At 57.3% G+C, this 26,624-nt stretch overlaps 2 protein-coding genes across 5 annotated transcripts in view; both read right to left on the bottom strand.

Annotated features, from left to right (window-relative positions):
• Window positions 1-366: 366 nt before the first annotated feature.
• NHERF1 (NHERF family PDZ scaffold protein 1) lies at window positions 367-17,916 on the bottom strand. Its single transcript, XM_004432721.3, has 6 exons — window positions 17,272-17,916; window positions 6,187-6,348; window positions 5,148-5,301; window positions 2,783-2,823; window positions 1,524-1,613; window positions 367-1,284 (listed from the first exon to the last, which is right to left on the bottom strand). The coding sequence occupies exons 1-6, from the start codon at window positions 17,686-17,688 to the stop codon at window positions 1,090-1,092; spliced, it is 1,059 nt and encodes a 352-aa protein (XP_004432778.1). The 5' UTR covers window positions 17,689-17,916; the 3' UTR covers window positions 367-1,089.
• A 1,025-nt stretch (window positions 17,917-18,941) lies between these two features.
• Window positions 18,942-26,624, bottom strand: part of RAB37 (RAB37, member RAS oncogene family) — a 61,044-nt gene continuing 53,361 nt past the window's right edge. For 2 of the 4 annotated variants that reach the window (XM_014789224.2, XM_004432719.3), the window contains 7 exons: window positions 23,355-23,396; window positions 22,787-22,853; window positions 22,631-22,683; window positions 21,619-21,684; window positions 20,959-21,015; window positions 20,805-20,881; window positions 18,942-20,602 (listed from right to left, as the gene is read on the bottom strand). In XM_014789224.2, coding sequence (XP_014644710.1) covers window positions 20,497-20,602; window positions 20,805-20,881; window positions 20,959-21,015; window positions 21,619-21,684; window positions 22,631-22,683; window positions 22,787-22,853; window positions 23,355-23,396 — 468 coding nt within the window. In that variant the 3' untranslated portion in view covers window positions 18,942-20,496. Of the gene's footprint in view, window positions 20,603-20,804; window positions 20,882-20,958; window positions 21,016-21,618; window positions 21,685-22,630; window positions 22,684-22,786; window positions 22,854-23,354; window positions 23,397-24,426; window positions 24,601-26,624 lie in introns of all 4 variants that reach the window. The other 2 variants (XM_087441535.1, XM_014789223.2) reach the window with 2 other exon arrangements.

The raw sequence follows: 26,624 nt of genomic DNA, 5'->3' as shown, positions 1-26,624 counted from the left end.
TGGGATTCACACTTTCAATGCTCCTGGAGTTAGAGGAACCTCTCAGAGCCCTCTGAGCATGTGGGTCTCAGCCCCCACTCCCCACTTTCCCCGAAAAACATCCCTGTAGGGCAGCCCCAGTGTGCCCAGGCATGTTGACCACCAAGTGAAGTACATGGGAGCTGGGTGGGTCTTGCTCCCACAGGACTCACAGCCTGGACACCTGGGCAGTGACAGGCTTGAGGCCTGGTTAAAGCTACCTACCTCCCACCCCCACCATCCTCTCCTTCCAGCTGTACCCTGCCCTCTCAGCCTGAGGCCACCCTGGGAATACCTGTTTGTCATTTCTAGAAGACAGAGCTCTAAAGGAAGACACAGAGGCTGAGGTGGGTTGGAGAAACCAGTTGGATTTCTGATGGAGCTTCCTTACAATGGTGGTGCTTGGCTCAAGGCTGGGCTGGGCAGGGCATGGTCAAACCCTCCCCATGGTGCCAGGGTCTCTAAGGTGGGAGAAGAAACAAAGTTTAAGGCTGAGGCTGCTGCTATGTCCTAGATGCAACAACCCAGAAAATCATGTTAATCAAGGAAACAAAAATCCTTCTAAACTCTGTGATACTGCACTTAAAAAAACAAAAAAAAATCAAATGAACAAAAGTAAGATGCCCAAGCCACAGCTCTCAGGATGATGCACCCCCATCTACTCCGAGATGTCATCGCTATAATCAAGTCCTTGATCAACCCTGGACCCAGTCATCTCGTGTCGTGAGGGAAGATGACCTCTTGCAGGTCCCACGATCCTTGCTTGGTGCAGGTCCCAGTGATGTCCCAGGTGGGGTAGCAAGGGGACACCTGGTAGTCTGAAGCGTTCAGTGAGGGGGAGGGGGACAGAGTCTGCTTTTTGATTGGGGCAGGACGGAAAACCATTCACCTTCCCTGCAATAAGGGAAGAACACAGTTCTCTAGAAAAATCAGATTTGCAAAGATGGGAGATGCTGGTGCTGATTTGTTTGTCGATTTGGGGGTAAGTGGGGAAGAGGGGAAGGGAGTTAGGTCGGGGTGTGGGACTGGCCGGCCCTTCCAGCTTTCCTGGGGGATTGGTGGGAGAGGCGCTCAGAGGTTGCTGAAGAGTTCGTTTTTCTTGCTCCAGTCCATCTGCGGGGCCCGTTTGCTGCTGCGCTTCTGGTGGGCCCTCTCTTTGGCCACGGCCAGGGAGATGTTGAAGTCCAGGATGGGGTCAGAGGAGGAGGAGGAGGTAGATGAGGGTGCCGTGGAGTCCCGTTTCTTGGGGCTGTCTTGGGAATTCAGCTGTAAAGAGGAGGGGGAGGCAGAGAGCGGGAGTTAGTGCCTGGTGAGGCTCCCAGGCCCTGAGCCTCAGCGAGGTGGCTCCCTTGGGGCAGCGCCCGGGGAAGCCAGGTCACAAGAACAGAACGTGGCTCAGCATGTGACCTCCAAGGCTGGCTGGTGTGCCAGGAACAAGTGTGGTCTGGGAATGGGCTTCCTGTAACCCAGGCCCACCCCCCACCCCACCCAGCCGGCCAGCCTACCTCCTCACTGGTATCACTGGAGGTGGATCTTGCCAGGGCTGGCCTGGGGCTCTCAGACGCCATCTCGGCTAGGGCTTCACGACTGTTCTCCTGGCACAGAGGAGAGAGGTGTGGGTTGGCGAGGGATGGGGTGGGGAAGTCCTGAGTAAGGAAGAGGATTCCCAGGGAAGACAGGTGCATTGGTCTGAGAAGTTCCACTCAGGCCCCTGCCATCCACCCAAAGCTCCACGGCCTGAGCCTGCCAGGGTCCCTTGGGGGATTTACAGTTTTACATTCCTCCAGAGATCAGAGGGCAGGCTGGTTACACCACCTAGGTGGGAGGGACCATTGTGGGATTAGCTGAATTGCTCACTCCCCCCAAGTCCTCCCTGTGTAGCCTTCAGGGCTGACTCGCCTTTTGGGCCAGTGACCAAGAAGGGGCTTCTGGAGTGTGGGGACACCGGGGGCCTCTTTGCTTGGCATAAGGAACACATGGGATGCTCCCTGAACCTCTTGTGGCCCACGTGTTTACTTGGACTTGACCCCAGAGATCTTGAAACCTTAACCCCAAAGCAGCCAAGAAGGGCTTTGAAGGAATAAGGTGGATGAGAGTTCTAGACCCATAGGTTGAGTGACAGAAGCTTCAGGTGGTCCGGGGCTGCCCCCCTTGTTGTGTGCCCTAGCAGAGCCCCTGGGGAAGGGGAACCTTTGAGCAGACCCTGCAGAGAACTCCCACTCCGTGGTCCGACTCTGAGTCGGCCCATCCCAGAGTGAAGGCCTTGGCCAGGGATTCAGCTTGGCGTTCAGCTCCTGCCTGGGCTCCTCTGTGGCCTCAGCTGGCACCCAGCCCCACCATCTTTTCCCCAGCCTCCATTGCCTTCTCTTCCCTTCCGCCCAGGGAGGAGGGGGGAGGGGCTTTGTTCTTCCAACACAGACTGGAAGTAGCAGGGGCTGGGCAGCGCGGCCAGACACTGAAGCTCTGTTCTTGGGGGGAAGAATAGCCTCTTCTGTATGGTGGTGAGTTGGAGGCGGGGCTTGTCACCCAGGATGGCGGGCTGCAGAGGGGCCCAACCAGGCCTCTCCCTCCCAAATGCCTTGGCCCTAGGCAGGGGCCGAGGGGTACACTGACAGTTACAGAGCTTGGAGCTCAAGAGGGAGCAGCTTGGAAATCGAAGTTTCAACCTGAGTCAGACAGCTCTCCTTTTCCCAACCATGCCACCTTCCACCCTTCTCCTGCAGCCCCTGGACTGAGACCAGAGAAGCAGAGGGTCTGCCTTTACCTTCCGGATCTCCCCATTGGTAAAGGGCTCGGGCAAGGGACCTAGGTGGAGGAAAAAAGAGCGGAGGTGAGTCCAGAAGCACAGGGGAATGCGGATGGAGAGGTGAGAGTTGTGGGATTTGGACAGATAATTCGATCTTGTTCCCTAGGTTAGTGCTTAAAAGTCTCTTGACTGCAACCCACTCTAAGTACATTTGATGCCCAGTGACACAAAGATTGTGCGTGTGTGTAACACAAGTCTCACAAAACAAACTACCCTTACTACATCCCCCAAAACTCATCCTTACTACATTGCAATGCTCTTTGATATTTTCTATTCAATTTCACTTAACAAAACAGACTGGTCTCTGCCTACTAAATTAATCTCATGAACCACTGATGAGTACTGAGCTGTTTGAAAAAAGCATTGTCCTAGATGGAGTTGAAATTCTAGGCTGGCTGCCTAAGAATCACCAAAGAAGCTTGTTAGAAATACAGATTCCTGGACCTTGGCACCAGAGCTGCTGATTCAGTGGGTCTGGGGCAGGTCTAGGAATCAGCATTCTTTAAATGCTTCCTAGGTGATGATGGTGTCATCAGAATTGGAACCACACCCAGATTATGGTTAGTACCTGCCTCGGCCACTTGCCAATGCGGAGATGAGGGCGCAAGAGGGTTCAGGGCAGTGTCCTGGGTGTGCCCTCCCCCAGCCAATGGAAAACCTGGTGGTGGCAGGAGGGGTCAGAGGAAGAGAACACCAGCCTGGGGTCACCCTCACTGGACTCACATAGCATAGAGGCCCCACATCACTGCAAGGAGGGCTGTTCCACCTCCAGGGACTGGTGAGCCTGGGTGGGTTTCTTCTGAACTCTGAGCTTAACATCAATGAGCATCTTTCCCCTTGCCCTGGACCGGGCTGGGGCAGTCAGGCATACCTGACTCTCACTGTTTCCGCCCTTTTGACACCCACAGCCTTACCACAGTGGTCAGGTTGGGGCACAGGGATGCTCACTCGCCCACTCTCCCCAAGCCGGCCCCTTCCCCATGAGCGCCAGGCTGTCTCACTGGTCAGGAGGCAGCCGCTGGGAGGGAAGAGCCTTCCTCTGTGGGGATAGTTACATCCAGGTGGGAGGAATGGGGAGAGGACACCATCCTGGAGAACCCGAGAGGAACACCTGGGGATGAGACCTGCCCCTAGCCCCTCCCTGTGCAGGTCCTCTGCCCAGAGGCTGCCGTCACTGTAGTTCTCAGGGCTCTTCTTCCCCAGCCAGAGGGAGACAGAAGAGGGAGAGATGTTTGAGGGCTGATTACTTGGGGTGGGGAGAGAAGGATCTGGGGGAGGCAGGGGAAGGTATTTGAGGAGCTGAGTGGAATCCAGATTTCAGCTGAGTCTTCCCCCACACCATGTCCCCAAAAGCAAGGCTGGGGCTTCTCTGGGCCTCAGTTTCCCCCTCACTGAGGAAGGAGATTATCTGAGTTATCTGGTTTCTGTGAACTGGGGAGACAAGGGTAAGGTGATGCCCACCTCCCATGCCCAGAGTCTGCTAGGGATTTCCACTGACCCACCATCTTTCCAAGAACTATGGGACCCAACAGGCCCCTCCAGCTAGGGATCTAAGTCTGTGGCAGGACCTTTGTGTGGACCCCGCCCCCCCCACCCTACCTGACACTCTCAGGGAGGCCCCACCCATTGCAAAGTCCGAAGAGGTTACACCCCTCCTCCATGCCCCCAGGAGCCATATTCCTAGGGAGCAAGTCCAGACCAGACAGCAGAGCACTTAACTTGCCCCTGACCGGTGTAGCAGCCCTGCCCTGTTTGGCTTTGGCTCGGGCAGGGGGAGGTGCCAGGCTTGGCAGGGCCATGGTGGAGGTTGGGGAGGGCAGGAGCCCAGGGACTGAGGGGGTACCCACCACTCTCTAGAACCAGCAAGCCTGGGTTTCCAAGACAACCTAAGAGAAGGGAGGGGAGGCACTGGGCCTCTGTCACTGGACTCTGATCAGACCAAGCAAAGGCTGGAGGCCTCCCCAGAGTTAACCCTCTCCTCGCATCAGCCCTGCCCTGAGGACTCGCTGCGGGTGGAGCGTGGGGCCCAGGCCTTCCTCTGGCGCTGCAGCTTTGCCCGGGGCATCAGCAGCTCTGTCCTATCCCGCCATCCCTCATGCCAGCTCATCCCTGGCATATGCCATCTTCAGGGACCACTGCCAATCCCTGCTTCCTCTCCTGACATAGGCCCCTCTCTCCCAGTACACACCTCTGGGCCTCCCCTGAAGGAGAAGAAGGGAACTTCAAGGAGGAAGCTGTCCACCCTCACCTGGGACACAGTCAAGCCTAGAGCCCTGGCCCACACCTCGGACTTGGGGACCTCCTGCTGCCCCACTCAGCTCACCATTCAGGTGCTCCTGAGATGGGATCACTTTGCATTTCTTGAAGAACTCGTCAGTCTCCTTGTCCACCACCAGCAGCTTGGTCTCATCCCCACCAGCCTTGATGGCAGACACCACATCCCCATGCTGCTTGCCCTCCACGCAGACCCCGTTCACCTGTGGGTGGGGGCAGACGTTACTGGCACAGGTCTCAGGGTGGGGGTTAGGAGGAGGAGGTACAAGGGGTCCTCTTTGTCCTTGACCAGTTGGCAATCTGGGGACACTCAGCCCCCTTGCCTGTAGGGTCCTGAACTAGGCCAAGTGGTCCTCCTACTTGACAGCCAGGGGAGGCAGGACACATAGGAAAAGCCTAAGAAAATATCTGACAAGACTAAACAAACCCAGCTGTGACAGACAGGAGAGAAAGATCTTGGAGGCCCGGGCTGGGACCTGGCTTCTCTACGGACTTGCCATCCGACTTTCCTCTCTGGGCCTTAGTTTGTTCACATGTAAAATGAGAAGTCTTGGGAGAGCTGATCTTCCAGCTCTAAGGTTCTAAGACTGAGATTCTGGGACCTGCCCAAGGCATTTGGATTCACGTTGTTTCCTCTCCTGCTAAGCACAGCACAAGAGTGTATGAGTGCGCCTGACAGCCTCACTCCAGAGAAGGAGTTCACCCTCCGGCCCCTATTCCTGTGCCTGACATGGAGGCCTCAGGCAGTGGGAAACCTGAGGGTGGCCCAGACCTCTACCTGGATGGATGGGTGAATCACGGGCCGCTGAGTGGGTGTGCTCGGTGAAGAAGAGCCCAGGGGGAGGTGGGGACAGGAAAGAAGTCAGTCGGTCCATCCATCCGTCACCCATCTTTCTTTCCTTCTCTCCTGCCCACCCACCCCCATTCTTCCCCCTACCCCCCATCCATCCATCTATCCTGCATCTATGTGCTGCCTGGGCCCCATGGGCTAACCAAGGAGCAGATGGTGTGACGGCTGCCCCAAGAGTTGCTTATCTGTAGGGAGGTAGTCAGGAAGGAAGAGCCTGGGAAGAGGCGAGAGGCATTACCTCCACGATGCGGTCCTGGGCCCGGAGCCCTGAAGCCTCGGCGGGTGAGTCAGGGTCTACTGCCCGGATGAACTGGCCTGGCTTGGACTTGTCGCTGTGCAGGTTGAAGCCATAGCCATTGGCGCCCTTCTTCATGGTGCAGAGCCGAGGCCGAAGCTCGCGCTGTGGGGATAAAGGAGGGTCCATGGCAATTCCACATCATCCTGGGTCCTGCCCTCCTTGCCCTGTGCCTGAGCCCACCTCTCCACCAAGGAAGATTTAGGAATAATGCAAGTTTGCTTAGAGTCTCCACAGCAGTGTGCGAGAATGCTGGCCTGGGACTCAGGAGACCTGCACGGAGACCCGGCACTGCAGGAAACTGCCTTGGTGACCCCGGGCAGAACACTGCCCCTGTCCAAGCCTCACTTTCCTCTTCTGGCAAATGAGGGATGGACCAGATGAGCTCTTGAGTCCCTTCCCTTTGTGACTTCCTAAGGTTGATCATGTTATTTTGATTGCTGCCTCATCCCTCCCCGCTTATGGCTCAGTCTGGCCCTCTGGGGGGTGGTGTCTGGGTATCTGCAACATGTGACTAGGGACCCCCTTTGTACGCCGTTCTCTGCAGCAGGGGAGCCGGGGGCAGGTGTTTACTGAAAGCTGGTCACATGTTTACAGTAAAGCCTTTCCTCACCCACATGGCTCCCATCTCAGCCTCACCAAAAGGGAGCTGGGGGCAGCACAGCCAGGGGTCCTGGACAGGACAAGGACACTGACCGGCAGAACCAAGGCTGGTCCAGCCGAGGGCAAAGGCAGCAACAGAACCCTTGTGGGTCCGCAAGGAGCCTGAAAGGGGAGAGGCCCAGAAAAGCAGGGCTGGGCTGAAGGGAGCCCAGCGAGGCTGCGGCCATGGCCGGAGAGGGTGGCCTATTGAAAGGGCACAGGCAGCTTACTCTTGAGCATTCACTCAGCTGAAAACGGTTTTCACCATCTTTGGTCCAACTTAAGCAGCTTAGTTTAGAAGCTGCAGCCCTAGGACACGTTTACATGATGGAGGGGAGAAGGGTGTCAGTGGGCCCAGTAACCGAAACCTCAGCCAGAAGCCTGAGCCCAAGGACTGAGTCGGGTTTCCTGCCCACTTCCTCCCAGGCCAGGGGCAGGGCCTCAGCGGCCAGCCTGCTAGCTCTGGGTTATCACCCGGGACGCCAGGCAATGAGCAATGGCTGGGATCACGGCCCTGACCCAAGTTCCAGCTTCCCTGCTTACTGGCTCTGTGACCTGGGGTAGTAATTTCCCTCTCAGAGCTCCGGGTTCCTCATTTACAGACCATTCTTAGTGTGCTGCCTGCCTCCCAGGGTCACTGTGAGGCTGAGTGAGATAATTAACATACATGGAAACACTACAAATGTACAATCCCTGTGCACATGTAGACTGTCCCACGGTTGCTAATACTAATGAAGAGTTGCATGAAGCTGAGTGAGATTCTGGGGGGTGGGGGTGGGGTGCCAGGCTGCTCTGAAACCTCAATCCCCAGCTGGGAGTAGGGAAGGCAAGGGATGGGTGGGGAAGGCAAGGAGATCTTACAGGTCTCTGCCTCAACTTGCCAGCCCCAGGAGACAGCTGCCATCTGCGGCGAGACTCAGTCCCCACCCTCTGCTCTCAGGGGGGTGGCGGGGGCGTGACTGTGCCTTCCCTTAAGTGCCTGGGCGGGTCCTTCTATGTTTCAGGATGTTGGTGGGGTTGTGGAGAGGCCGAGACAGGAAGGAGGGTGATGGTTGGGCCTGCGCTCACCCTAATCTGGGCTAAAGGCCCCTGGCCTTTCTCCCCTTCTTCCTTCAGCAGGTTTCTCTCATCCCAAATGACAGTGAAGCGAGCATAAAAAAGTGGCAGGCCCACAGAGGCACCCTCTCCCCGGGGGCTGTGAAGCACCTACTTCTCCCAAGTTCTCCTCACCCCCTCCTGTTCCTCACTACGCAGCCCACTGGCAGCAGGCCCGCCCGCCCGCTGATGCCGATGCTGCCCCTCCCACAGCCCGCAGCCCTCCAGGATCTTGTTCCGGGAGTAAGTGAGGCTCCTCTGCCCGCCAGCTAATCCCTCCACAAAGCTGCCAGCCCATCCCTCCCTCCAGGGGGCCGAGGTGAGCAGGAACAGGTCTGACCAGTTGCCACCACCAGGGCAGGCTCAGCTTTCTGCCCCAGCCCGGCTGAGCTCTGCGGTCACCCTGAGAAAGTGGGGAGGGTGAATCACGGGGAAGGGTGAGGGCAGCTCCGATATCTCTGCTGCTTCCCGCCTCCCCTCACTCCAAAGAGCCTTCGCACAGCAACTTGCCTGGGGCTGGTCACCCCCGTTTTCAAGATGGGGAAACTGAGACTTGCAATGTTAAGCCCACTGCCTGATTTCACACAGCTTTACAGTGGAGAAGCCAGATTTCCAACTGGGTCTCTGACTTGGAACCCTTGTCCTTTCCACCGTCCGTGGGCTGGCCCTTAAGGACCCAAGTCCAGACTGGGACAAGGCCCACTTGGAGCTCCTCGACAGGAGTCACAAACACTGGGGTTGCTCTCCCCGTAGTGGCTGCAGTCTCTGCGGAGAAGTGGCTGGGAGCTGATGAAACCACAGCCTTCCTTCCGGTGCTGAAGGCTACTTGCAGCCAGACCTACGGCCTGAGCTTGGGATAGGCGACGTGGCAGTGAGCAGGCCTGGGCTGGGTTTGTGGCTGGAACTGGGCTGGGGGGCGCCTGGCGGCTCCAGGTCCTCCCCTGGCTGGCAGGGCTGCGCTAGCTGCCCCCGTGATGCTCACCTTTGGGCCAGGAGCTCTGTGCTGTGGGCTTCCCTTACTGATCCTCAGCACATTTCACCCCAGGACCTCTTGCCTGGTCACCTGTCATCAAAGCTAGAAGGCCTGCTTTGGACCTCGCTCTCCTCTGCCAGCACCAAGCCATGAGGATTGGGGGAAATGGGGGCCCCAGCCTGAGGATGCAGGCCCCTGCCACTCCCTCCCCCTGCCCTGGCACCTGCTCCACTGCCCCCTGGGGGTGGCTGGCCAGGGGGACAGAAAGCCCCAGGTAGTTCTCCTAAGTGTTCAGACACCTAGAGCCCCATCTAGCTCCCTCCTTCCCAAGTCCCTGGAGGCTCCCTCCTTTCCCACGGGAAGGGGCAGGAAGGGGCAGGAAGGGGCAAGGGTTTCCCATTCTTCCAGGGAGACCAGCCGTGTTTCTCTCCACTCCTCCCCCAGCTGTCTCCAGGAGGAGTCATTGCCAGCTGCTGAGTCAGCCCATCCCAGCCTGGGTGGAGCCTGGTGCTGGCAGGAGGAGTCCCTGGAGACAACCTCCCTGGGGCCCTGGCCCAGCACTGAGAAGAGAAGATGGTGAGGCCAGGCACCTGGCTGCTGCTTGGCCACCATTGCTCCTGGGCCTGCACTCCCAGAGCTGGGGCAGGGCCAGGGTTCTGCCTCTGGGGAAAAGGGGTAAATGGAAAGTCAGGGCCATCTTGGGCCTCATGTGTGGCCCCCAGGAGCTGCCTCGTGCCATGGTGCCAGCTTCAGAGCTGGGGGTGGAGGGTGGGGGACGACTTCAAGGGGAACGTGGCCCCAGAGTGTTCAGAGCCTCAGGTAGGACTCCCAGTGATGAAGACAGCTTGGAAGTAAAAATCAAGATCTGCTCAGTGAGGAGACTGGCAGAGACCTGGAAGTGAGAGGAAGGAACATTGGGCAATGGTGGCCAATAGGCAGTGCAAATGGGCTGGGGCGGCTGGGGGCTGGATGGGTCTCAGTCTCTAACTTCCAGACAACATCAGACCCGTTTTCCAGAAAAGACTCTGCCCGGAGAGCTGCCTCCAGATTCTCTTCATGGGGCCTTCTCCCACCCTCGGGTTTTCAGGCTGTCACAGGCCTGCCGTGGCTGCCTCCCTCCATCCCTCCTCTCCCCCAAGGAGCCCAGCCCCACCCCAGGTCACCTCCACCCACACAGCCCAGGGAGCGGACAGCGGGCACGGAATTCAATAGGCACCGGCACCACCAGCAGCCACCTGGAAAGCTGGGGAAAGTCGATACTCTAATCCTGGTGACCGTCTCTGGGGAGCAGGTCCAGGGCCACTCCCTGCTCCTCCTCAGGGAGGGCGGCTGGGGGCCAATGCCCCATTGGGCCCAGCCCCTCCCTGGCAGGTGCCATGGTGATGGGCCCTATAGAAAACAGCCAAGCTGCTTCCCAGAGGCCAGCCAGCTCTGGGCCCCAGAAGGGGTGGGCTGGAGGAGCAGGAAGACCACCAAGGCGGCTAGGGGAACAACAGAAGTGACCCCCATGTCCCAAGACTGCCCTTCCTCCAGCCCAGCCCCAGCCAAGGGCTCTTGTTTATGCAAATAAGAATGGTGCCCTGCTGCCCTACCAGGGAGACCAGCCCCAAAACAGGGTGGGGAGAAGGGGATGGCGGGTACGGGAAGGAGCCCTGGCGTTCTGGTGGAGGGGCAGGGGGAAGATTGGGAGTAAGGAACCGTGGCTGCTCCGGGAGGCAGCTCAGCCTGTTCCATGCGACCCTGGAGACACAGGCTTGGGTCAGGTGCCAGCTCTTCAAGGAAGCGAGGATGGTGAGAGCTGGCCCTGCCTGGGGGTGACAGGTGACTGGGCAGCATGGGGGAACTGTCCTTAGGGCAGCCTGGGAAGTGACCAGGAGCTTGGACCACGGGCCAGTGTCCAGAGCTCTAGGCCTCAGGCAGCCTCTCCTCACCCAAGGGGAGGTATGAAGGGCTTGGTTGCCACTGACCCCTGCCCTAAGCCCTGATGCGGCTTCACTTCACCCTGCAGGCCCTCCCCCAGGTCTGTGCGGGCTGAGGAATGTTGGGCCCCTCCATCGGCAAGAAAGGAGCTACTCCGGCCCTTATCTTGTGCTTCTTGTCTCTCAGTGGGAAGGCCCTTCCCTAGAGCCCGGCGGGGTGGGATCCAGGAGGGGCGGGGTGGGATCCAGGAGGGGGACGTACGCTAAAGTGGAGGCTGCTTCTCCAACACCCCCCTGCAGTGCCCTGAGTCAGGCTTTCCCTCTGGCTCTTTTCTCCTGGTGCTGGTCAGAGACCCAGCCGAGGGAAAGTCTGGCTCAGGTCTCCCCAGGGCTGGGCAAGCCTGGGATGGAGCAGGCTGGTACGTGGGCTGCTGCCTGGCTGGACACTGTCCAGGCTGGCCACCCCATGCACTCCCCCATCCTCCCTCCCCCTCCTCCCAGAAGTCACTGGAGTTAACTCCTACGGGCTGTCTCAAGAGGCTCCGTAAGGACCCTCAGGGAGCTCATGAAACAAACAGCAGCCACCGTTTACTGACCGCTTACTGTGTGCCAAGTACGCACTAGGGCTTTGTATGTATTTTCCTGTTAAAACCCAATTATAACCCTGCGAGGAATTATTATTGCCCTTCTCTCCCAGATGGGGCAACTCAGGTTCAAAGAGGTCGTGTAAACTGCTCAAGTACACATGGCTGACGGGAGGAGAAGGCAGACTCTGAACTCAGGTCCACAGTAGCAATGCCCAATAGGAATATAACGCCAGTCAGGTAGGTAATTAGGAATTTCCTAGTAGTCACATTAAGAGTAAAAAGAAACAAGAGAAATTAATGGTAATATCTTATTTAACACAATATATCCAAAATATTATCATTTCAACATGTAATCCATTTAAAAAATTATTAATGGGATATTGTACATCCTTTTATTTGTACTAAGTCTTCAAAATCTGGTGTGCACTGTACATGTGCAGCACACCTCAATGTGGACGAGCACATTTCAAGTACCAAGAGCCACACATGGCCAGTGGCTGCCACAGCGGCCTGCAGAGATCCTAGAGGTCTCACCCTCAACCATTAGGCTCTCAGCCCCAAACACTATGCTATATCCCCATGGCCTTTGTCAGAATCAGGCACCCGTTATAACCTTATAACATGCACAGGGAGAGGATGGAAGCTTTGTCTCTGGAAAGTCCGACCTCTGGCCTGAGACACACAGCAGTGAGCGGCACTTGAACCTGTACCACTTGTCCTGTTCTAGGGCACAGGAACCTAAACATCGCCTAGGGGTCTGGAGGCATGGGGAGTTGTCCCACTCCGAGGGGTAGGGAAGGAAGGCCAAGGCCAGCAGTTAAGGTCAGCCTCCAGGGGGCCCTTTCTGTTACAGGGGAGCCCCAGAGCCAGCAAGAGTAGGTTCTTAGGACCTGTATGGGGTACAGACTTGGTTGCCAGACTCTGGCCCTCTGGCCCAGTGCATCACGTGAGAAGGGATGGGGCCAGGAGCCTGCCCCTCTGGGCTGAGGCCTTCCATCAGGGCTGACACCTTTCCTGATGGTGCTTGAAGGACTACCCGCCCCGCTCCGGGGGAGAGAAGCATCTGGGAGCTCTGGCCCAAAGGTCCCAGCGACCTGGACCCCTGCAGGAAGCTGGTTCAAGCAGCCTGAATTTATGCCACTGTGATGGCTCTCGTGTGGCCCAGAACATGATGGGCAGAGACACCCAGCTGTAGAGTCAGGCCCTCAAGCACAACCCACTTGTGTGGCTGAATGGTTGTGGAGACACTGGAGTCAGAGCGAGCTGGGTTCCAAGACACACGGTGCTATGCAGTCAGGGCTCACCAGTGGAGAACCCTGGGGCCGCCCACCTGAACTGACCAAGCCTCAGTCTCCACATGTGGACAGTGGGGCTAATACCTGCCGCACCCATAGGGTGGACATGTGGATTAAATGAAATAAGCCATGCTTAGTACACAGCACATTGCTGGACACAAATAGCTATCATTTATTGAACAATTACTATCAACTTACAAACTGGAGAAAATACCTAATTTGCAGGGTTGTCATGGGGGAATCAATGCTAAGGATATCGATATCTTTATGGCACAGGGCTGGGCACTAGAAATTTGGGTTTCCTTCCCCTGTCACTCTATCTCAGAGCAGCAACAGCAGAGGAGCACCTATTAGTGGGGTTTAGAATTCCGGCTTCCCTCTGTAAGAGGCCTGCAGCACCCACAAGACCTGGGCTAGGCCCCTTCTTCCCCTAATTCTAAGAGCTCCCTTCCTTTCCATCTAAGAGCACCCGTGGGATGGGAAGTCTGGGGAGGAAGACAAGGGCCCCCATCGAGACACATGGGGTTCCTTGGGAAGGAAGGCCCATCCTGCCTTTCCCAGAGAATTACCTCCAGAATTACTGATTTAACTTTACTGGAACCTGAAGGTAAGAACCAGGGAAAGAAATCCCAAATGTGTGGCTTAAGAGGAGGAACCACACACAAACCATCACACACCCTGTCCATTTCAAGTCCAAACATCCTGCAGCTCAAACCCTGTCCTGCCCGCCTAGACTCCAGCTTGGTCAGTGTGACATGGCCTGCCCTGGGAAAGGGGTTGGTAGGGTGCCAGCTAATTGTGCCCACCCACCCATCTTGCTACCTGGGGTGCCTGCACTGTCTCTGCCTCTGGGATTAGGGTCTGGTCTGGCAGGAATCCACTCCGGGATGGGCACTTACACCCCTCCATCATCTCATAGAAGCTCCCCAACAACCCTGCAGGGTGGATGCTGGTGTCTCCACTTCACACAGATAGAAGCTGAGGCTGGCAGGGAACAACGAACAGTTAGGGTTGCAGAGCCAGCAAGCGGCAGAGATGGGATTCACACATGGATCTGGCTGACCCCAGAGCCCAGATTTTTGGCCTTCTAGTCTTAAAATGGGAGCTGCTGGTAGACAAGAAAAAGGAGTGGGTAGGTTCTATCTGGAATTCTGATCTCTGGGTGTGCTTGAGGCACAAACAGGCCCAGGTGTGCTGCACGAGATGCATGTGGCCAAAGGTCCCCGATGGCTGTTATACATTCATTCATTAACTCAAAAATTATCTATTGGGCTCCTCCCTACTCTGTGCCAGGCACAGCACAGGGGATATAAATACAAATAAGCCTCAGGACTCACCATGCAGTAGAGCAGGACATCATGAACAGATGATTCAGATATTGTGTGTTCAGAGCGATAAAACATGGAAGGACAGGGAGCAGGAGGTGAGGAGAGGAGCTCACTCTGCCTGCGGGGCTGAGGAAAGGCTCCACGGGACGTGAGTGGTCTTGGAGAGGGTGCCCGGTGGAGAAGGGGCCTGAAGGACTCCCAGGCTGGACGATATCCAGGTGTGAAGGCTGGGAGAGCACAGCGTGCTGGAAGGGAATCGGACCCTCGGTGTGGTCGGGTGGACTGGGGAGGGCACAAGAGGGGTGGTGGCGAGAGTAGGCTGCCAAATTGCAAAGGGCTGTGGAACAGCATAAGATTATTCAACAACAGCGACTCTGATTGAGCACTTGCTGAGAGCCAGGCTTGGCCACAGCTGCACTTGCCCAACGAGAGAGGCAGATCCAGGCTAGCTGTCCCACGGGTGGGCATGTCAGTCACTGTGAAATATTTCTGAATTCAAGGACCAGCAACCAGCGTTTGCTGAGCACTCCCTTGGTGCCAGGCACCGAGCTGCCGGCCTCACAAACATCCTCATTTAATCCCCACAGCCCCGCGAGGCAGCTGCTACCGCCTCCACCTTACACAAGAGGAAACAGAGGCTTAAAGAGGTTAAGAAACCTGGCTCGAGGTGGCCCAGCTAGTAGAGTGGAGCTGGCTCAGGCCTGCCCAGCCACCACTGTGGGCCCCTGTGCCGGGCACCAACTCAGGGTTCAGGCCTCCTCCTGTAACTGCGGGGCTGTGAGCAGGGGTGTTGCTCCTCTCTCCCCATGTGTGCAGAGCTGGCAGTGCCCCTCCACATCCTCCCAGACCAGTACTACAGGTACCCTCACCCTCTGCCCTTATCATTCTCCACTGGGCTGTTCTTCCCAATGATATGTCACCGCCACCCATTCTCTGCATGCACTTTTCCACTTAACATCTTTTTCACTTATGAGAACTAATGAAGATACCATAACAGCCTCTACTTTGCATACAAATTCAGGCTAAAACTAACTAGTAAAACTCAAATGCTTTATATAAGAGATGTCTTTTAGGAAAAAAAAAATAACTCTTAGGATGTTTATTAACATTTTTTTGCAGTGATGGAGTGGGTCACCTGCATGACCACCATACCAGATTTAACTGGAATATCCTACTAGAGGGTCTTAACAGTGCTGATAGGCTTTGTATAAGGCCAAAGGAGTCCTTGCACAGAGCTGGGATTCCAGTGCTTGGGCATAAAGGAACTCAATTCAGCATCCACCAGGGGCTCAAGTACTTCTCATACTTGTAAAATTCTAGAGAAAGCAGGTACCACTGTAATCCAATGCTCCCATTTTACAGATGGAAGAACCAAGGCTCAGAGAAGTTCTGTGACTTGCTTGTTGACCATAAACCCAAGAGGCCTGGTGATGGTGTTCCCGGGACTGGCTGGAGGCGGTTCTACTCCCTTCTCCTGGCCTAGCAAAGTACACACGAATGCAGGTGTCACACCACCATCTGGGGGGATCTGATTTTGTGCTCACCCAGGGGTGGAAGCACTGCTGCCTTTTCAAATGGTGTGGCGGGAGCTTGTGCGCTAGGTCAAACCTCCAGTCTGGCCTCTCCCCTAGCACCCCTCCCCACACACCCAGCAGCAAAACCAAAAGGGCAATGGGAGGAGTTGAACATAACTGCGACTTGGGGGGGGCGGGTTACTTGTGCGAGTGCCAAAGTCCAAATGAAAAAAAACAAACAGGGAATGGCAAATTGATGCACTCAGCACAAAGCTCAAACTGGACTTCTGCCTGGGTCGAGAGGTCATAGGTTCCAACTCCCTGGTGTCAAACCCCTGCCAGGGGTGCTCCGACCCCTCCCCCATCCTTGCCAATGCCAGCCTGGCAGTGGCAGGAAGTGGGAGCCGGGCAGCCCTGTCATTGCCGGCACCCATCTCTGGCTGGACAAGGCTCCTGGTGACCTCACTTCACCAAACCAATTGGTCCTCTCAGGCTCCACCTTCTACCTTAAGGTTGAACTGTGCCCTTTCTCTGTCCAGGGAGGCTCCTGCTGGCACTAAGGACACCCCTGCCACATGCTGCCACCAGGTGGAGAGCTGGTGCAAGCCAAACCCGCCTGGGGAGGCCTCCCCCCTCCACTCTCTGGGAACAGGAGGCTCAGCACAGCTCTTGTTTGCCACTGCCCCTCGGGCAGCTGATCCAAACTGGGATCGTTTGTGCAAACACCAAACATGGGCAAAAAGCAACCAGCCTGCGTGCCGTCCAGGGACTGGAGTGAGACAGATGATGCCAGGACAGGACCACCTGCCCATGGTGAGCCCCGCTGGCGGCTGGAGGGTAGAGTACCACGGGACCACTCCCACCTCTCCCTCTCCCCAGCCATTTCTTTTCCTCCAAGGTCCTCCCTCCGCTCCCAGATACAAGGTAGCGCTTACTCCTCACATTCCTGAGAATCATAAATCCTCCTGGGTGGTGGAGCCGCCACCACTCCAAGGCCTCTGCACCTCTTCTCCGCACCCCACCCCCCAACACGCTGCCCTGAGACGGTGGGGCTTCCTCTTCTTTCCTAGAAGTCACCCGACCGACTTCAGGAGGAGGATGAAGTCCAGCCGGCCTGAAGTTAATGATATACACACCAGCAGGCTGGGGGGAAGGGAGAACCCTGCCTGCGATCCCTCCCCTCCCAGCGCCGGGGCTCCGCACAGAAAAGGCGGTTGTTATTCCTCTAGCTCTTTGAAGTCGGAGCCGCGCTCGCTTCACTCCAGCTTCCGTTACCACCCACAGGGGCCGTGGAGGAAGCTGGCACCTCTGGGGCGGTGAGGGCGAGATTGCGTGGTTCCGAGGAACGGGAGCAGACCCCACCAACAGAACCCAGAAAAGGGGACCGGGCTCCCTCACCTCCCTACCAAAGACCAAGGGTCAAGAGGTGCAGGTGGTAAAGGCGCTCAGGGTCCCAGCCCTGTCTGGGAAGGGGAGTGGGGGTCGCGGGACGCAGCCCCAAGCCTGCAACCGCCAGTGCGCCCAGTCGGCGGGCGGAAGCAGTCCCTCCCTCGAGAATCGAGTTTCAGAAAGACAAGGCGGGAGCAGGGTTGGGAGTCCCGGGCGCCTGGGTCTCTCCCCGATCCCCCCTCCAACTTCGTTCCAGCCTCGCCGCTCGGCCCGGGCCCGCACTTACCCGCTCCGGAGGGCTCTTCTCGGCCTCGCGCGGCGCCTCCGCGGCGGCCGGTGGCTCAGCCTGCCCGGGCCCTTCCTGGGCGCGCAGCAGCTCCTCCCGGACCTGGACGCCCAGCTGCTGCAGCCGTTCGTCCGTCTCAGGGTCGACCACCAGCAGGCGCACGGCATTGAGCGCGGCGCGGATACGGCTCACCACCTGCTGGTGGGTCTCCTTCTCCACGTTCTCGCCGTTTACCTCCACCAGCCGGTCTCCGGCCAGGAGCCCCGCCTTCTCGGCCGGCGAGCCGGGCTCCACCAGCCGGATGAACTGGCCCATCTTGCCCTTCTCCCCGTGCAGGTGGAAGCCGTAGCCGTTCGGACCCTTCTCCAGGCAGCAGAGCCGGGGCAGGGGCGGCCCGGCCGCCGCGTCCGCGCTCATCTCGCCGTGGGACGACTCAGCAGCGCGCCGCGGGGTCGGGTCGGGGTCCGGAGATGGGACGGTCCAGCCCTTCTCCCCGCCCTGCGGACCAGGGGGCGGGAGAGAGCGCGGCAGAGAATTCCCGCACCGCCGGACAGGCCGAGCGAGCAGGTGTCCCAAGAGAGGCTGCCACGAGCAGCAAGGAGCCAAGCCAGGAGCGCGCGGACCAATCCCCGCCCCGCGCGGCGTCTGAGCGTTCTAGAACCCGCCCAGGTCCCTTACCCCGGAGGCGGGGCCGCGCTGAGGGTGTGGGCCACCGCGGGCCAATCAGAGACCAAGAACAGGGGGCGCTCGGGCCGGGTGAAGGACGCCGGCCAATGGGAACGCGCAGGGGCGGGGCCGTGCGCTCGGCGCGGTGCCCCGCGGCGGGAGAAGAAAGAGGGCTCAGGAAGTGGAAGTGTTTGTTACCAAGTGGCCGGAGTTGAGGCGGGGGGCGGGGCGAGTTCCCGGTACCGGGCGGAGGGGCCCGCAGGCTATGTTCTGGTTTCCCCCACCTGTGGCGGGGATTGAGGAGAGCCAACCCTCGAGTAAAGGACGCTAACGTTTTAACAGCCTTTAGCCAAAACCTTGTGTGCAGCTCCAATTGAGGGGGGGAGGGGGCGACTGTTGCCGGGGAAACCGCTCCCGCTCCGGGGCTGCGAGGTCCCAGCGGTGTGAGGAGTAAGACGGAGGTCCACTTCGGACCCAGCAGAGTTGTCTGAATAACGATATTTTCCCATTTGCGGAGTCACTTTGCGCTGTCCCAGGACCTGCTTATAGGAGTGCGGGCTCTGATCCTGGTTGGGACAGTGCGAGGGTCTCAGCAGAGAGCCCAGGCTTTGCGCGGCTGCCCACCGAAAAAGGCCACCTAGGTAGGGCAATGGCGTGGGCATTGGCGTCAGCGTTCGGCTAGGGAGGTGGGGTGGAGAGAGGCAGAACAGAGTCAGGTAATCATCTCTGGGTATAGTCTCCAGGGCAAGGAGACCTGGCTTTTTTCAATAGAGAAAGAATGATTAGGACCGTAAGATAAACCTTTCAGTTCCTTCTTGCAGATGAGAGGCTGGTCACAGAGGCTGAGGGGTGGTCTGTAAAGGATGAGGTGACCAGTTGGGGACATTGAAGGATGAGGATCAAGTGATTTTGGCTGTCAATGACAGTTCCCCCAGCATGCAATAACGATCCTTTCAACATGACTCCCGCCCCATGGGCACCTCAAAGAAGCAGGGGACAGTGTGTACTTTCCAAAATACTGCAGTTTAATTCTGGAAAACACAAATGCTGGAGGCCCAGAACAACCTACATGATTGGATCGCCTGTGACCTGCCTTGGGCCCCAGAAGAGCCGGCAAGGTCAGGCTCCTCCCTGCTCTGCTCGGGAGAGCTTCCTTATCTGGCCCAAGTTGGAGCTGCTGACTCTGTTCAGAGAGCAAGATTTCTGCCATGGAAGCAAGTGCAGTAGCCTCAGAAATGTGCAGTGCATGCCTCTTTCTATCCCTCTCCCCTGCCCCTGACTTGGAGAGCTGGAGCAAAGGTGTCTCTCCCCACCCATGGCCCAGAGAGCTGGAGTAAGGTGCTCTAGGTCATGACCTTCATGTACCCTGGCCCTTCTGATTGCTGGGGTAAGGGCTTTGGGAGAGTTGTGACCTTCGCTCACGTAACTCCTTGCCACCCCTTCCCCACCCCAGTCTTACCCACATGACCTTGTTTTGCACACATTGCATTGGTTTACCAGAATTGGATGACCTCTCACTCTCTAACCTGGCTCAGTAGAAAGGGAGATAGAGCAGTTTTGAGTCTGCGTCTGTCTGGGAAAAAATGGGCGTGGGTGTCAGGGAGGAGGCAGCACTTGGGTTTAGGGGCATACACGTAGGGCAAGGTTTACTCAATTCTGCCTCCCACCTGCTCCAGGTGGTTTCTCTTTATCTGGTTTTTTCCCAGTAGAAGCACTACAGCTGCTTGAAGTAGCCTGGGGGCTGCATACCTGCTAAAGGGTTGGGACAGAAGAACCACCTTTCCCTAGCTGGGACCTTAGGTGTGTAGGGGCACAGCCAGAAAGGTAGATAAAACCAGGGATTCATGGAGGAGGGGCTTCCCTGGGATTTGAGGTCTGGGGAACAGGAACCAAATGTTTCCAGGTGCCCCAGTGTGCTTGTGGGCTGGAGGGAAAGGGTACACCTCCTGGAGGGGCGTTAGTAGGGCCAGAGGTAGCCAAACAGACCTAATCTCTGCTACTCCTCTCTCCCCCTCCCAGGGAGCTGAGTCCCTGCCCAATCTCCATATCTCCTATCTTCCCTGAGGTTTTGGTCTAGCTCCCAGCACAAGGGCCCTGTCTTAGTGGGGAAGATTGTTCCCTGGGAAGCTGGAGGACATGAAGCCTCTCTCCAGCTGAAGTGAGAGTGGGAAGGGGGTCACTGAAGTGCATCAGTGTCCCCTGGTGCTGAGCTGAGCAATACTGCCCTCATTGTGGCTAGGAGGTAGGCCCCGACCCCTCAGTCCTAGCACTAGAAGGCAAAAGGGCCACCAGGTCCTTACCTGGGCTTTCTGGTGCCTTTTTTTTGTATTAAATTGTGTATCATTAAAATGAAATATAAATATTTTACCCTCCCTGGAGATGCAGGGAAGTCCAGGAAGTAGGTAGGGCAGGAGTACAGCTCCCTCTTGGGAAGGAAGGCCTGTGCACTGGGTCCCCCAGTTCTCTCCCCACTGGCTTAGCTGCTCAGAGTAAGCCAGGTCTGGGGGAGAAGGCTGCATCCTCGTGGGCCTCTGGAGCCTCCTCTCAGCCCCTTGGGAGTCACAAGAAGGAGCAGCAGCCAGGCCGCTTCTTCTGGGACTCCACATAGTCTCGGATCTGGAAGCTGGGTTCATCGGCCTGCTGCCTGGCTCTGTGTTTCAGCTCCCTGGAAGAAGAAGAAACAACGGGCTGGGTACGGAGTGAGGAGCTGAGCATCCTCCCCACTCCTATGGCCCGGGGCAAATGGACCTCAGACTGCAGAAGGCAGTTGGGCCCAGGGGCTGGCGGGGGAGGGGGGCCAGGCCGTACTGGATTCCCAGATGGTGCCACCCTGCCCCGCACGGTTCCCTTCCCTGCTCAGCTCTCACTTGGCAATGGCCAGAAAGGCTAACTCCACATTCATGCCTGTCTTGGCACTGGTCTCCATGAAGGGAACTCCATACTCCTGCCAGAGAGAGAGTGTCTTCAGGGCTAGCCTGTGGCTGCCCCCACCCCTCACCCTGCCCACAGGCAGTCACTTACCCTGGCCAGTGTCTCTCCATCCTCCGAACGGATCACTCGTTCATTGTTCACATCCGCCTGTCAAGCCCAGGTGGGTCACTCTGGGGAAGGAAGCCTTGACCCCAGCTGGCCCTGCCCCTGGCTGGCCTATTCTTTGCCCCAGGAGCAGGCACTACCCGCCCTCTGCTGGTGGCCTGCAGGACTGCAGGTGGCACGATGGGCATGAGGCCAGGGTTTCTGGGTTGGTCAGGCTGAGTTACCAGCTCCCAGCCCTGGGATCTCACTCCTCCTGGGGGAGGTGGGTAACTCTCCTTGGTACGGGTGTGGTGAGCCAGCCTCAGAGGGGTGGCAGTAGTTGGGGCTAACCCTTTCCAGTCTTAGCTCCTCATCCGTGACCCTCATCACGACCATCTAATAAGGGCTGAGCAGCTGGGCAACCGTGGGTCTCTCAGGTAGTAGCTTGAGCTTTCCCTGCAGGGGACCGTTTCCAAAGCTTTAAGAGGGCAGGTGACATGGGCTGAAGCTGCCAAATAGGTCTGACTCCTGAACTGGAGACTGAAAGAGTCCTTTGCTGGAAGAATGTCCAGCTAACACTCTTGGGTGGCTATGGGGCTGGTAGAGCTAATGCTGTGGCAGTGGGAGAGGAGAGGGGTGGGCTGACCCTGCTGTGGAGCCACTCACCTTGTTGCCTAGCAGCATGATCACCACATCCCTCTGGGCATACTCATGGATCTCAGTGAGCCAGGCCTGTGGGAGAGGGTGGGCTGAGCCAGGCTGAGGCTGAGCACCAGCCATTCTCCCCCTCCCTCTGGCCCTTCCTTCTTCTATTTGATTATCCTACTCACTGACCCCAAACACGATGCCCTGTGCATTGTCTCATCTGCATCTTTGTTCTGGCCTCTCCAGTCCTGAGTGGCCCCAAACCCCATGTGTTGCAAGTCTCAGTTCTATGGAAGATAGAGGTAGCAGAGGCTTTACCTCATAAATCAGTTGGTAGTCACCAACAATTTCCTGGAGTGCCCTGTTGAGGATTGTACGGCCACATACGGGCTCAGTGATCAAAAATACTGTGATTGATTAGTGATGTCTGCCATGAGCATGGAGTTGGAGGTGGCCGTATGAGTGCCATGGATTTCTATCCAATTTGTAAGCTGTTTTATATCTACATGTCTTGTTCCTCCAATTTGTCAACTCTTTGAGGTCAGGGAACATATGGAACCTTTACAGTACTGTGCTCAGAGTCAATGCTTGTATTTGTTGAATTATTATCTCTACTCTCTAATAGTTTGGTTGTGAGGACAGAGCCACTCACTCTGTCTGCCTGAGTCACTTTCTTACAACTTGGGCTGGATGTCTGGATAGACTTTTCTGCTTGGACTCTCCCCTTGGTTTCTGAGGGTAATTGTCCAGGCTCGAGCTAGGGACTTTCTGACTACTTTGGCATGAAACACACTCATGAATCACAGTCAGGGCCAAGTAGGTGGCACAGGCACACAGCAGCCTGCTTGGCCTTCATGCCCACATGCCAATCAAATACCCAAGAGCAGCTTATTACTTCTGAGTCACAGTTCAGGTGTTTTTGAGAAGGCAGTGGTGTTCCATGCTCCACCCCCTTCCCACGAAGCAGGAAGCAGTCCACACGTGCACAGACCCTGCCTTGGCTGCTTATGGGTGGTGGGTAAGGATGACTTACCCGGATGTTGTCGAAGGAAGACTTGTTGGTGATGTCGTACAGCAGGAGCAAGGCTGCAGGGGGAGAGAGAGGTTACACTGGGGACTCAGACTTCACACAGAAGGTGGATGGTACAAGTGGGCTGGGGGAAGGAGGTGGAGGGCACAAGTCACTTACCCTGGGCGTCTCGGTAATAAGCGTGGGTGACGCTGCGGAACCGCTCCTGTCCTGCTGTGTCCCAGATCTAGGAAGGGATGGACAAATGGTCAGAAGGAGGCAGGGTGCAGGGACTGTGCTGGGCAGAGGAAACCCACGTTGTGGTACGAGAGAGGTGTGGGAGGGTGGGACCTTTCCTTCTTTAGGTTCTCATGGGCTTCTGAACATCTGGTGATGTCCTGGACGGTGGTAGTTACTGAGTTCTCAAGCTCATTCAGTGCTGTTGCCTCTTCCCCAGCCCAGGGGCTGAGGGTGTCCAGCCTCCTAGAGCAGATGAGGCCCGGGAAACTGGGGAGGAGATAGAGGGAGGCTAAGCTGTCTGAAGGCACTGGGCTGCCTTGGATAGAAGAGAGGGTGCCTGGGAACTGCTTTTTCTGCAGATGTCAAACAAACAAAAGCCACTTCCTCTCGTGGGCCCCACAGGAAATTACCCCAGGCTGAGGGCAGGGCTGCAGGCCTCCTGTGGTTCGGGTGAGGAGCAAGGGCAGACTCCTCCCTCCTCTCCCTCCCCCGCAGCCTCTGCTCTCACCTGAAGCTTCACCCTCACACCATCCACGGTCACCACCTTGTTCTGAAAGAGAAAAAGGCAGAGGGAGAGGTGGGTGCTGAGGACACGAACGGCTTGACTCCTGCGCTCTGCTGACACTCTACTGAGGAGCAAACATCCTGTCCTGGTCGCTCCCCAGGGCTAGAGGGGGTGTGGTGAGCCCCAGAGATGTCTCCAGGCAGATCACCCCATCAGGGCAGCGGGACCCTGTACCCAGATACCCTCACTGCGGAGTCCTCTCTTCTGGGGACTCTGTTTGCTCTTCTCACAACACACCAGGGCAAGGGGAAGCCTGAGAACCTGCCTGGCTCTCCCAGGGCTCAGCAGGCTGCACAGGGCTGGACACTGAGGGCTCTACCCCTTCCCTGCTTCCATCTGCCTCTTCTGGAGCTCAGTCCCATCCTGCAACTGAGCCCTTAGAGATGGGATGCCCACCAGCATCCCGGGGACCTTGGAGGCTGGGTCTGCAGGGTCGCCTTTCCTCTAGCTGCTCGCTGGTTCTCCTAAGTGAGGCTTCCTTCCCTTCTCTTTGGGAGGGAGTCCCCCGCCCTCTGCACAGCCCCACCTGTCTGCGTTAGACCCTTACTCTCGACCCTTTGTGTGTGAAGTGCTCGGAGTGCTCAGCATCCCTGATGCAGATTTGTAAAGATGGGTTCATCAAGGTGAGAGGGAGGGACCCTGGCAAGCTGCTCTCTCCCCACAGGGCCAGCCCAGCTTAAACATAGTGCAGTGCTTTGTTTCCCCGGAACTCCAGCAAGACTGCTTAACTGTTGAGGTCTTGCCAGAGGGGCCCAGCTCAGAGGGCAATGAGCAAAGGGGCTGAGGGCCAGGAAGCTCAGCTCACACCGTGGGATGTGTCTGCTCCGCTCGGGGGCAGAACTTTGCAACTCAGTCTCTCATTTCTCATATCCTGTAGGGGGGCAAGGAGCCCACCAAGCCCAGACTCCTCTAACCTGGTCCCCTCTGTCGTCCCTAGGGGAGCACCCCCAGTGCCCTCCGAGCAGTGAGCCACAGCAGCCCTGAGGAGCCAGGGCGGGCAAGGAGAGGGCAGTACCCTTGGGTCTGAGTCGTAGCCCCCTGGCTCGCTGCTGGGAGGAGGAGCCTGCAGCCACCTCACCCTGAAGTCTATGCCGACGGTGGCTATGAAGGTCCCGGACAGGAAGGCCCCATCTTTGAATTGTATCAGGAAACAGGTTTTGCCGACGCCCGAGTCTCCCAGAAGCATCACCTAGGAGTTGGGGGCAGAGGCAGTTAATGGGGGGTCGGGGCGAGTGTCTGTGTTTCCAGGGAGAGAGGCCCTGGAAAGAGGCGCAGAGGGCCAGGGGGGATGCTGACTACACCGAGGGGCACCTGCTTCTGGAAAGCCTGCTGCTGCCTTCACCCTGCCTCTCCTCTCCACGCTCCTCAGCTCAGCCCACCTCACACACTCTCCCTCTGACCCTCCTGTCCTCACCCAATTTCCTGGAACCCTGAGTTGAGACCTCAGCACTAACAGGTCCCCATATGTGCTCGGAGGCTCCAGCAAAAAACCACATCTGTGTGGTCAAGACTCTGGCCACATTTGTCCCCTGCCACACCATGCCGGGATTCCTTCCCTCCCTGCATGCATTCCACACGTTTGTGCACACACAGGCGGGGCTATACTGCCCGAAAGCAGACGTGTCAATGCCTCAGACAGGGCTTCACACCAGGGGAGTGTATTAGGAACTGACTGGGGTGGGACTCTGTCATTTGCAAAGGTGTATTCTAAAATTATGTTTTTTTTGGTGACGACATTTATTTGGAAGTTTCTAATGACATTTTATGTTTATAAAAAGGCTGCATGAATTAGAGAAGGTTGAAATTTATACTGAAGTGGGGAGACGTTTAGTCTGAAGCTCCTGTGGCAGAAACCTCCTGTGGGACAAATGGCTGCCAATTGGCATCCTTGGGTCATTGTAGGGGAGGAAGTGTGTGGGGTGGGGTGTGTCCCTCCCTTATTGTCTGGCCAGTCTCTGCTCATCTTCTCTGAGGGATGGGTGGGGGAGGGGAGCCCTCTGTCCAGTCATTCCACAATCTTGAAGAACAGAGGTCTAGACCTAATGGTGGAATTTTCCCAACTGACTGGTTAGATATTTAACGGGTTGAGCAGTGACTAGGTTTGAGTTATTTTTAAGGCTCTGACCTTGACCATGGAGCCCAGAGGCTTTCCTGCTGTGGGCGTGGGGTATGGGATTAGCTAATTTGGGTGGAGAGATAGGGGGCTGAGCAGAAGGTACATGAAGGCTGAGGTCCTGGCTTGTAATTCCTTAACTCTTTTGTGCCATGGTTTCCACAGTGGCTAGAAGGGAGGAGAGAGAATTTCTTTGAGGCCTGTCTAGAGTCTGTTAATGGCTAAGGCCAATAATGTGGGTGTGAACCACCTAAGACTTGGGGAAGAGTGGCCCGGCGGGGGCGGGGTACTGCCTGCCTGTGGCCCCCATCCCCTCTAATCCAGCCCACAGAGCTCCCACCAGGCTCCTCTCAGACTGCCCTGGACTCAGTCTCCTGGGGCAGGCCTAGGGCATGCAGGCTGGTAGAGGCCAGGGGCCAGCTTTCTGCAGATGCTTCTTGGCCCAGGGGCCAGAAGGAGGGCTGGGGCTGGGGAGCCCCCTGGGGACTGCACTGCTCCCTGGCTCCTGGGTCCCCGGCCCCGAGGGGGAAGAGAGGAGGGAGGGCGAGTGCGTGTGTACTTTACAGATCACAGCTGCCTTGAGCAAACGATGCCAGCCATCCACCCAGCCAGGCAATTCCACCAAACACAAACAGCTGCGCAGCCTTGCCACCTCCTAGGCAAACAGCCCAGCTGGCTTGTCGGGCAAGGGGGTCAGGCAGTCCCCACCAGCCTGGAGACTGTCCTTCAGCAGCTCCCCCTCCCCTGAACGCACAGGGGCCCGTTTCCTGCCTTGAGCCCACACAGGACGCTTATCTCAACGGCTCTGGGCTTGTGACTTGCAGAGTGGCTTCCCCTGAAATGATGGGGGTGGAGGCCCCAGGCTCCTAGCGAGAGTGAGCCCCAATGTGGGGGAGGAAACCAAGGCACAGAGAGAGACAGGTCTCCTTCAAGGCCACGCAGCATGAGACAGTTTCCCCAACCCTACTCATGGATCCCCAACCCTACAGAGGAAGGGTGGAAGCTCTGGGCTCCCTCAGCACCTCCTTCAGAGTTCCTGGTACCTGCCTGCTCCAAGGGCACAGAGAGAGGGCAGACAGACCGGTGTCCATTGCCACCCG

Source organism: Ceratotherium simum, chromosome 16 (genome assembly GCF_057802395.1).
Source record: "Ceratotherium simum simum isolate JZ-2026a chromosome 16, ASM5780239v1, whole genome shotgun sequence".
Lineage (NCBI taxonomy): Eukaryota > Metazoa > Chordata > Mammalia > Perissodactyla > Rhinocerotidae > Ceratotherium > Ceratotherium simum.
The sequence above is the reverse complement of the archived record's forward strand: the minus strand, read 5'-3'. Positions and strand labels throughout refer to the sequence as shown.

Coding starts and splice junctions, on each gene's coding strand:
- NHERF1 (XM_004432721.3), bottom strand. CDS start 17,688: ATGAGCGCGGACGCGGCGGCCGGGCCGCCCCTGCCCCGGCTCTGCTGC. Junction 6,349..17,271: donor AGAAGAGCCCTCCGGAGCGG/GTAAGTGCGGGC, acceptor TTATCCCCACAG/CGCGAGCTTCGGCCTCGGCT. Junction 5,302..6,186: donor CCCAGGACCGCATCGTGGAG/GTAATGCCTCTC, acceptor CCCCACCCACAG/GTGAACGGGGTCTGCGTGGA.